Source organism: Hevea brasiliensis, chromosome 6 (assembly GCF_030052815.1).
Source record: "Hevea brasiliensis isolate MT/VB/25A 57/8 chromosome 6, ASM3005281v1, whole genome shotgun sequence".
Lineage (NCBI taxonomy): Eukaryota > Viridiplantae > Streptophyta > Magnoliopsida > Malpighiales > Euphorbiaceae > Hevea > Hevea brasiliensis.
In genome coordinates this window covers 3,755,556-3,767,210 of record NC_079498.1, presented here as the reverse complement: position 1 = coordinate 3,767,210, position 11,655 = coordinate 3,755,556, and the positions used below count along the sequence as shown (strand labels likewise).

The window sequence follows — 11,655 nt, the reverse complement described above, 5'->3', positions numbered from 1 at the left end:
TTGACAAAGAACAGACAAAAACGTAAGAAGAAAACCAAATTTGTTTCTTTTTTCTTGTTCTGGAGACAATTAAGATAAGCCACTTTTGGCTTCTTAAAATGACAAATCTCATCTTCCTCTCCATATATGAATTCTTGTTCCGCTTCACTCGGTCAAGGAAGATATTGTTTCCTCCACTTAATCGCTCCAGAAATAGTGTATCAACAACGTAAAATCAAGAAGAACATTACGAGGAACATATCTTCTCAATGAAACAAAGAATTATCAAGCAGCATTTTTATACTACTTATCAGAATTTCGTGCACTGCATTGGCAGACCAGTTTCATGGTCAACACTCACAATTTCTGTGACATTGTTGCATCTGAGTACGTCTTGCCCCAACTTAGCTCCAGCTGCTTTAAGACCCTTAAGCGAAATGGCCTGATTAAACAGGTTTAGTGACGGCAATTTTGATGCTGGTGGCAACTTACCATTAGGCAAAAAGGTCCTGAAATCTTCCTTCAATAAAGGAACCTCAAAATCTGCTTTGTCATGCCTAACAACATTTTCCTTTGCACTAATGTGAGCCCCTGGTTCCATATGGTTTGTTGAAAAGCTTGCCTGGTTTGGAAAGTTTGGATAGAGACTAACATAGCCTCTGAGGTACATCATGTCAATGAGGAATTTTTTCCAGGAAGCTTGCCATCCATTTGTTCTAGACTTAGGAATTTGAACTGGGTTTTCCTTGGCATCTTCAGTGAACCTCATGTTCATGTAAACATAGAATTCTCTCCAATGTTTAGGGAAGAACACTGCACCCCAGCTGCAGGGCAGCTGGTGGAGATATGGTGTGTGAGGATGGATTCGCTTGAAGAACTCAGTTGGATTCCATTTAGGCCTTTCTTTCACCACCTCAACCAATTTGGGTGTGTATAGGGAGATGGAGGAGAGCTCAGGGAATGAAACTTGAGGATCATAGTGGTAGGCTAAGAGAGCATATTTAATCCATAGATAATAGTATGGAGAGACTTCAATATCGTCTTCGAGTAGGAGTCCATAATCATCATCAGATGCAGGATACCAACTTTCACTAACTGCACGGATTAGGCCTCCTTGGATGATTCTTCTTCTAAGGGTTTTAGGACCATGAGGCCAATTAAATGAATTTACAAGTCTTATAGTTGCTGCATCTACTTTACTATCCATGTTGAAGCTGATAGGTATTTCATCCCCAAGATAGTAAGCTTTGCTGAGGGAATTCAGGAGCCTTGACAAAGAATGAGCACGGTTTTGGGTGATTATGTTAACGGAAATGCGCATTTTATTCCAATCTGCACATGCAATTAATTTAATCATATGGTTAGCCATTAGATAAACACAGAACAATAAAGAAAAGGTAGCAGAATTTGTTATTAAATGAACCTAACTTTTGAGTCAGTTTTAAGAATAAAGAAAACAATTTGATTTATTAAGAAGAATGCTTGTTTGATAAACACTAATTGCTTTCTGTTCATCCATTAATAAAAATATGACCATGGTCCATGGCACCACTTCTGAGAATTGCTTAATCACACCTTTAGAAATGGAAAATTTGATCTAGGGCCATGGAAACTTCAGTTGGGATCAAAGAAATTCTCATATAATCTGAACCAAACTTGTTTACTGGAAGTTGAATTTTTCAGTTATAGATGAAACTGCCATTTAAGATGGAAAAATTAATATGCATTCTTACTTGGCAAAGCGGTTGATCTTAGGTCTGCCATCCAAAGAACCTTGGATATAGAAGGCCTTGGCAGGAGAATAATTGTTGTACCATTATCACTAGTCTCTGTTGCCATTTTTAGAGCTTTCTTCACATTAGGATCAATGTCAGACACCGTGATTACCACACTGGGGTTGTGAATTCTGATCAATCCTTTCATGCTAGAGTACACTGCTTGCACAACTGGCGCTTCAGAGTTCGATGTTCCTGACAGTGCTCCTACATCTAAATCGAATATCTTAAACCTTCTCTCCTTGCAGACCAACTTAGGCCATTTTAGAGCAATTGCAGCATCTTCACAAGGGCAAAAATTGCCTCCTGAAACAGCAATATAAGCCTTTTTGCCAACAGTAGACCTGAACTTTTCAAGAAGTGGTGCAAGTGCTGTAACTTCATCAACTGAGTGGGCATAGAAGAGTGCATCTATTTTCTGAGGGTACATTGCAGCCCACTGAGTCACATAACCAGTAGAAAGTGCTTTCCACCATTGGTCATCTCGGACTTGAATAATGTCTTTGAAAATTACAGTGGTCTCAGAAACATAAGCAAGCCTGTGCTCACTGTCACCCCATGTTTCCTTGTCATTCGGGTCAACAGGAAGAACAAATGATCCTGCATTTCTGTACTTCTGAAGCTGATAGCTGCATACATTTGAGAGAAATTATAATATCAGTAGCTCAATCAGGAATCAGACAAATTTACTGCAATTACTTATCAGGAGAATTTGTCATAATTCCACTGTCAAATACAAAGTCATAATGAAAGCAACTTCTGTTTCTGTTTCTTAGGTCAACTGCAAATTTGAAACTTGATTCAGTTATGGCACTGGCATATTACATTTAGTCAGGATCCTGATACAATTTTAGCTCTTCCTTTTTCTTTTTTAATCTTGATAATGATCATCAACAAAAGGAGTTCAAATGCCACTTGGGTATAGCTCACAACTAATATGGTTGGAGAGGTTGGGGGATTGAGTAGTCTAGGTTCCAGCAATAATGTTTTCTCTTTTTGTATTCAGCGAAAAAAAGAAAAGGAAATCATAGCATTTTAAATGATTAAGATCAAATTGACAACAAAGTCAGGTTATAAACAATAAATCTGATCTTTAGGATTGTTTCTAAATGGCCTTTTGAATAATAGGTGTTATTCTAAATGTATATTTGCTAATCAATATCATCTAATGGAGCATCTCCACTGAAGATATACTTGAAATTCTCTCCTACTCCTCACCCAACTAATGATCAATAATGTGCAGATAGTGCTACAGGGAATATCAAAAAGGAAGTGCCATTTCAACTAAGTTTTTTGCTCTATCCAGGAAATTAAGCATGCTATTATGTGCAGAAGTAAATAATTTAGAACAGACAAATTAGGGGATACAAAAATCTTTGTAGTGGAAACAGGATGCAAAGTGCCCATCTTGAGATAGGAAATATTATATTAACATTATTCATTTTGCGTTGTTAAGTATAATAATAAACAGAAAAGTTGACCACATTTTTTTTAAAAGGTCATGCTAAGAAGATTCCTGAATTAAATTTATCACATCAAATTAAAAATCATTTTGAGTACAAAATTAATACTTACAAATGCTCGCCAAGTCGATTTTCAACTTAAGCTGCATTTTAGATCAAGTCAATTGCTGTTCATTTTTCTATTTAACTGAACCATTATTCTAATATAGTTCCGTGAACCAATGATGGAGCCTTTAGCCCTATATAAATTTTTAAATTGAGATTGGCAAGTTCTAGTTTCCATGATTTCTGCCTAAAAATTATGATTAAGTTGTTTATATATTAATGAACAGGTTACCAACCCAATATAAATTCAATTATTGTCACAGTCAACCCAAGTAATGCAATCAGAAATAGCCTCTTCCAAATTTTTCATAAAATAGAATAAACTATTAACTAGCTGATGGCAATTGATTATTGAATTATGTATAGAATTCTAGTAGGGGAAAAAATTACTGGTGACTCCTACAGATATCATCAAGGTTCATGAAAATTATCATAGATAAAAATACTATAAACCATTTAATTTTCTTTGACTTGCTTAAATCTGATACTAGGACTAGCAAATGGAAGTAATCTGAACATACCTTAAATGCAGATCTTCTCCAGTCATGAAGGTCATTGGTGCCTCAATGAAAAGTGTCTTAACAAGTTCTGCAGATAGAAACCATGAACTGGAAAGGAAATCCACCTGCACAATTTTATCAACTGTTATATCGTAAGCAGGGTCAGGCAGGTATAGACCTGCCTCTTTTGATCGAAACTTTCGATAGCTTGGGAATGTGAAATCCTTTTGCCTGAAAGGCAGAATCCTCCCTATGCTGCCCAAAACTGAGTTCTGATACTTTTCAGTGCCTGCTACGTGCGATAAAATCTGTAGCATTTTCCTGCCAGGAATCATATCATCATCAAGAATATACACTAGATCGGCTTCAGTTTGCAAAGCCATTTGGAATCTTCCATAGTACTTAAAATCATAGCTTGAACTAATGAAGCTAATTCTTGAATCATTATAGCTATCTACAATTCTCTTAAGTGAAAGCTCATTTGGACTCCCAAATGATAGCACCCAAACATGGTGGAAAGGAAGGGTCTGTTGAAGCAAAGTATCAAGCTGTGAACAAAGTGTCTTTCTCTTGAAATGGTTCAAGATTACTGTGATCTTTGGTGTTTTTGGACCGCGAAAATCCCACTTAGATTTCATTGCCATTAGCTCGGACAAAGTTTCTGTACCAATAGACTTGCTCTGAAAACCCAATATCTCATCATACAGCTCTCTCTTCAACTTGATCATTTGAACATCATTAGACTTCTTCTGCTGGAAATCAATCTTTTCATGCTCACAAACTTCTGATGGAGTAATGGGTTGGATTTCTGTTCCAACAAGAGAAACAGCTTCTTGGTATCTACCAAGAACATGTGGTGGGACAATCAATTGTTTCCAGTGTTGTGCTATTCTTGTAGCCCATGTAAAGTCTGGTTTTGTTCTTAAATCTACTGCAGGACTCATGTAGTACAATAAGAGAGTAGCATAAATAGCAAAAGCAAATTGCAGACAAGTAAGAGCAGCAACAAGCCTCGCTGAGACACTCTTGTTAACCTTCAACTTGGTTCTTCCTCCAACATATTCACTGAGCATTCCTTCCAAGTAATCCCCACTTTTCAGCGTAGAATTCCGGATTAAACCCATTTCAAGATTTCAATGAGAAAGAATGTGACACCTGCAAGAAAGCGCAACATCAAACACATCATATTCAAATCAAAAGGTAGAGTTCTAGACATTAATTAAACCATAATGTCAAATTTGTAAAAGAATTTTTAAGCGTGACACTAACCAAACTCAAAACTATTATAATCTAATCTTTTTTGTGATACCAAATAATATACTTGTTTAATATCACAATCTTTCTTAATATCACAATCTTTCTTTAAGCACCAAAACTCCGCTACCAACCACACAGTGCAAAACCCCAAAAAACCAACTTTATGAAAGGAAAGCTTGAAAGAACTGCAGCCAAAATGAGAGGAATTGAGCCCAAGAAAGAAAGAAACAGAAAAGTTGGCGAATTTTTTGTTCAAAGTTTGAAGAGCAATGGATCTTGCGCCTATGTATTTATATAAAACAAAAGGTAGTGAAAAGTGCAAGAGAAGCACCCCATGAGAAATGCACCAAAGTTCACATGGGCTAAACGTTTTAGTATTAATAAAGTATCCTTATATAAAGCTGCATTTGTTCATTAAACGCGTGCCCTTCACTACTTCCCCTGCACCTCTCTGTCCATGAAGACACCATTTTAAGCCGTTTTTGATGCCGCAGAAAAGGGCTAACCTTGCGTTTTTGGCACTGCCCTCTTCCCCTACTTTGTGACCTACGAGGGTTTTGTTTAATTACTCTTTATCTCTACATTAACAAGATCAGAAACCAATAAGAAAAAAGAGAACAATTTTAAATTACTCTGAAATTTAGGTATTCCATAGTCATTTTTTTAACAGAAGAAATCACAACTCATTAAGAAACCCACATCCCAATAAATATTAACTAGACAAGGGAATAACATCTTTATACCAAACTTCAAAGTCAAGTCCCCATGTAGGAGTATCTTTTGCATAGCAGGGTATCAACAGCATAAGAGACTTCTTATATTGCTGGGTTCGGGTTACACTCTGAAAAAAATATTAGATTTAATACAGCCAATTTTATCATTATTAAATATTTAGTTAAAAATAATGATCAACAACATTTTATATATATGCATCACTGCCGATTCTCTTTATTATAGTATACTTGTTAAACACACACACACACAATCGCACAATACAAGATTTACTTATTTGGATTGTAAAATTTATGTCCAGGGCTAATATTAGAGAACAAGCTTCACAATAATAAATAAAGATACAATTACTGTTCTTAGAATATCTCACAAATATATAAATTTACTGTGCAAAGAATACAATATTTACATCGGTTTACTTTTTATTTTAATATGATCTAAATTTTCAGATCCGATCACAATTCAAGTTCATAAAAATATTTTTAAAATTTATGCCACATAAAATAACAGGGTTTTTTTTTTTTTTTTTCATATTAAACCCCATACAAAGGAAAAAAGAATAAGAAGATAGTACACACCTTGTTAGCAAAGAAATTGAAACAAAGAGAGTACTCAAGTTAGGAGACTTTTCTTCTTGAGCAAATGATGCAAAAGGCTTCAGAAAACCTCAAATTCACACAAAAACTTTGTATGAATCATGCCTTATAAGAGGCTGGCGGTGAGTTACAAAGGAAGAAAGCGAGTACCATAAAGATCAAAGACTTGAGTACAGGAGAAAACATTAGGAATAAATATATGGGTATATATGCAAGGTTGACTAAACATGTAGATACGTAGATGAACATGGCAGCAAAGTTCGCTAATGGGGTTTTGCCAAACTTGCGCAAGTTGCAGAAATGGCAAAGGAATCAATCATAGACTATTTTTTTTGCTTGCAGAAGGAAGAATTCAAATATGAGTTTGGTCACTTTCTCAAGGATGGATTGGAAATTAATGTGAACACTTTATTCTCATTTTCATTATGGTCAAGTCTATTTTTATTCAGGTGAGTTGCCATTAGAGTTGCAGAAGATGAGACATTTTAGAAAAACCGAGTTTGAGAAAACTGGTGAATGAATCATTAATGGAGGCATATTTGTTTCAATTTTTTTTTTTACTATTTCTAAATTTTAATGTAAAAATAATTCTCAAACTAATTACCTTGATATATGAACTCGTTTTCTACATTTTACTCGGCTAGCTGCTTATAGTAAATCTACATAGTTGCCATATATTTTCTGTCATTTCTTTTCATCTCAATTTTATGATGCATACTGTTGTCCCATAAGGTGTTTGTGCAATACCTTGGGTGGAGTTAGACCTATATCTTAAGTTAGCTTTTGGGGTGGATTTATACCTTGTTTCTTGCATAGTATCAAAGCCTACCACCAACCTGCAGATATGTTAAACTGTAATTTTCACAGTCCTAATGTTCACGTCAGAGCCTACCACCCACAACAGTAAACTTTACTCGCCCAATATTCATGTCTGGGCATGAGGGTTGAATTGTCTCAGTGTGACTGAGATAAATCTCATCCACTTGAACTAATTTTTGAATAAATTAGATTCTGTCTATTTTCTCTGCATATGCATATCAAGGTTTGAACATTTTTGTTTTTCACTTTTAAATTCTTAAAAGAAGATGTCGCTGCCTGTAGTTAAACCTCTAATCTGCTGTACTCTTTCTGATAAAAAAAATCTGCTACACTCTAATCACTAGACTACTGATCTAATGACATAAAGATTTGAACATTCACCTCTTATATACTAGAAAACAAATATTTGATTGTTAAATTATTAATCTAATTAGGTTCTTAATAAATTATGATATCTTTTTCTAATTTCTTTAATTATTCTCTCTTTTCATTATTTTTTTTTATTTTTCATTTGTTTTCACTCTTAGTGAGAGTTTTTTTTTTACATAATATCTGTTTAATTTTGTGAGATTTTTTTTAAATTGAGAGTAGCGTTTATTAAAATTATGTAGTTCAGTATAATTTCTTAAGGTTGATCTAATGTATCAAATGAATTTAAATTCTCAAAATAGTGTAATACTGATTGTGATTGTAATCTCCCTTCAATCAAAAGATATTGTCTCATCAAATAATTTTCATAAAAAAAACAAAAACATATTTTTTAAATCGAATAAGTTATAGAGGTAAAAAAAAAAATTTAATTATTATATTTTAAATTTAGGAGATAAATTTTAGTAAGTAGTGACCTATTCTTGTCCTTGAATCAGATGGGAACCAATCTGAGGAGGCTGGCTGCAGTTCTCCCTTTTCTTAACTAAAACTGAAATCGACCAGATTTATTTATTTTTTTAATTTTATTTTTTTATATTTTCCTTTTATTATATAAATGAGTTTGTGTATTAATTAATTCTTGAGCATTCTCAAATAAGTTAGAAAATAATTTTTTATAAATTTTTGAATTTAATTAACATATTTTAAATTTTTAGTTTTATTAAAATTTAATGAATTTAAAAATATGATATTGGGTGCATAAGATGTAAAAGTATGTAAATAATAATTTTTTTAATTGGTGTTATTGTTATGAATTTTATTATTATTATTATTATTATTATTATTATTATTATTATTATTTGTGGAGAAAATTTTATATGTGAATGAGTTCTTTTTTCTTAAAATAAATCAGTTTATTATGAGTTAAAATGTTATACTAATGCATGCATATTATGTAAGATATGTTGTGTGCAAATTGAATTTTTTATAGATTTATAAATTATTTATGAAAAATTATTTGTATTTTAAATTAAAAGAAATTGGGGATTGAGATGGAAGAATATTGAAACTAAATAACATATATTTTTTAATTGATTTAAAATGGATAATATTAGTATTTTATTGGAATTGGGATATGAATAAGGGTTTGTTAATTTTTTTGTAAAAGAAATTATTTTATGCATTGTGGTTTGGACTAACTAATGAATGGTTGGTTTAGAATTTTCAAGAATGTTAATTCAATACTAATATTTGAACCGGAATCGAAACCGTCTTGAACCAGACTAAATTGGGGCTTAATAAGAACAATAATAGTTAAAAATGAAAATCGAAATTGCTTCAAAATCAAACTGAAATCAACTCGGATTGAATTGTGAATGAACTTAAATTGATTCAAACCGACTACTCAATGGCTAATTTTAATTCAACCTAGCTAAGGGTCAGGAACTATCGATTCCAACCCAAAATCAGACCAAAATCGATCAATGACTAGGTCTACGATTGCCCACATTAGTCATTGTAATTCCTTTTACGAGGAGCACCCTTTCTCTCAAAGTTCTAAAATTATTTTGTGAAATTTGTTATCTAAATATGTTATAGATTTGGATTTAAGATATAAATATATGATATTCATATATTTAATAGATAAAATCTATCATCTTACTCTTATATATGGAAAAGAAGCTTATATGAAAAACTTTTTATAAAAAAATAAAGTTTATAGGGAAACAGAAACACCACTATAACTAAATAAATAATCGCACTAGTTTGAAGAAAATTGTGGGGATTTTTCCAAAATGGTTTGATCAACTTTGTCAGCTTTTGGCAAAGAAAGTGCAAGCTTACCTTTTAGACCCAAGATGACTTGTAGACCATCTGACCTTCCCAAAGTCCAATTAAGCCTCATGTTTACTATGCCTGTCAATTTCAAAATTTACCTAGTTGAAATGTATAATAGATATATTCTGATCATTAATAATGATAAGTTTTATATAAAATTTATTATAATTAATAATTATAATAATATAATTATTCTATATAAAATAATTATATTTTAAAATTTTCATGTCAATTCATATCATACTACCTTTTAATTAACTTAATAAAGATTGTTAATTAATCACCAACCGTTACTTGTTTTGATCTAGGAAAAAAATCATTTAAATTTTGATTGATTTGATTTAATTAGTTCTTTAATTACTAATGTTATCCATGATCAATATCTTATATGAAAATCATTCTCCTGCAGTCGTAGTCTAAAAAAGGAACCATAATGAATGGCATTGAGGATCAAATTTTCTAGTTAAGACTACCATATATAGTGGGCTTATATATGGTGGAACATCATTGTCAAAACAGAAAACGATTCAAATGCATGCATATCCTATAAATTAAGGGTCAAAGTTTTTAACTTGTCAAAATGTTGATGAAGATAATCATATAGATGTTATAGCAGTCATGCACATACACAATTATATAATCAATCAGTATGCAACAATAAAAAAGAATAATACAAAATTTACATAGTTTTACTTTAATATTTATATTTACCAGTAAGAAAAGAGAAAAAATTTTATAAAAAAAATAAGATATAATCACTCATAATTTTTAAACTCTAACTTCAATATATTTTTTCAATATCTCATAAATTTATCACAAAAGATAAAAATATTTATATTGATTTATACTGTTTTATATACCCTTCATTACCACAACAGACATCACTTTTTTATTTTATTTTAATCAAATTGTGAAACTTTCAGATCAAAATTATTTATTTTATTTTATAAAATTAAATCTAATTTTCTACTATTAATATTTTTAATTATAAATATCATGTTATTATTCATTGATTAATGACACTTTCTTTTTATAAAAGAAAAAATTAAACTTCCCAATGAATTTGATTTGATTAATTAATTAATTTGATTAATTTAAATTTTGATAAAAAAATAATTTTATAGTACTTTTTAAAATTTTTTTTTCTTAATACTTTTTAATATAAAAGATTTAAAAAAACAAATCATATCAAACGGAATCGATGATCAGTTGACTTACGATTTAAACTCTCTGATCCAATTATTAAAGCACCGTGACAAAGAAACCTTTCCTTCCTCTCCTTCACAGAGCCTAATTTTAATTTATGCGAAAGAATTTTATAACATAAAAATTGATATCAACTTATAGCTAGCTCAAATGCAAATCAATTTAATATTAATTATTAATAGAGACCTTTTTTTTTTCTCGTCAGGCTATTGATGATTTAACTCAAAATAGCTCTGCTGAAAAATATTTTTTTATATTTTTTAATATTTAGAGTATTAATAAAAAATATTTTTTAATTAAAAAAAATTAAATTATTTTAAAAAAATAATTTTTGTTTAAAAGATAAAATTATTTTTTTATTTTTTAAATTTTAATAATCTTAAATGAAAACACTTATTCATATATGATATAAACATATATAATTTATTTAACGTAAAAATCAAATAATAAAAAATATATTATTAAAAAATTTATATATTAAAATTATTTTTTATGAAATAAATAAAAAGTAAAAAAGAATTTCTTTTATTTTTTTGTGCTAAATCTTTGAATTTTTGAAGCCAGCCATATATAATTAAAGCTAGAATTTCCACTTGACGTGCCAATGGGGTGTGGGTTGAATATTAATTCCTACACTCGTGCATGCACATGCCTCTAATATCATTAGTAAAATCATTAAACCCATGATTAAAAGATATAATTATCTCAAAACTGACATTTATTTATGTATTTTCATTAAAATTAAACAAAGTCAACCTGCACTACAATTGGATATTGAAGGAAATCTTGATCCTTGAAGACCAAACGCACTTAGAGCTGGTTTGACTCGGGCGAGGTGGTGATCTTTGACACAAAGCCTAAACATGAATCTTAATCAAGTGGAAGCCGCATAAGATTGACGTAAGTTTTGGTGATAAATAATATAATTTTATATGACCTAACAAATTAAGAAAATGGGTTTTGATATCAAAGTGCTCTTTCCCTTTTGAAGGGTCCCCATGTGCACTTCCTCTTC

The 11,655-nt window shown here is 31.0% G+C and overlaps 1 protein-coding gene across 2 annotated transcripts; it reads right to left on the bottom strand.

The window, feature by feature from the left end:
• LOC110642343 (uncharacterized) lies at nucleotides 1–6,571 on the bottom strand. 2 transcript variants are annotated; one of them, XM_058148241.1, is made up of 4 exons: nucleotides 6,390–6,571; nucleotides 3,844–4,977; nucleotides 1,713–2,383; nucleotides 1–1,311 (listed from the first exon to the last, which is right to left on the bottom strand). In XM_058148241.1, the coding sequence occupies exons 2-4, from the start codon at nucleotides 4,944–4,946 to the stop codon at nucleotides 290–292; spliced, it is 2,796 nt and encodes a 931-aa protein (XP_058004224.1). In that variant the 5' UTR covers nucleotides 4,947–4,977; nucleotides 6,390–6,571; the 3' UTR covers nucleotides 1–289. The 2 variants fall into 2 exon arrangements, with proteins under 2 accessions (XP_058004224.1, XP_058004223.1); XM_058148240.1 differs by lacking the exon at nucleotides 6,390–6,571 and adding an exon at nucleotides 5,092–5,360.
• Between the last annotated feature and the right edge of the window lie 5,084 nt (nucleotides 6,572–11,655).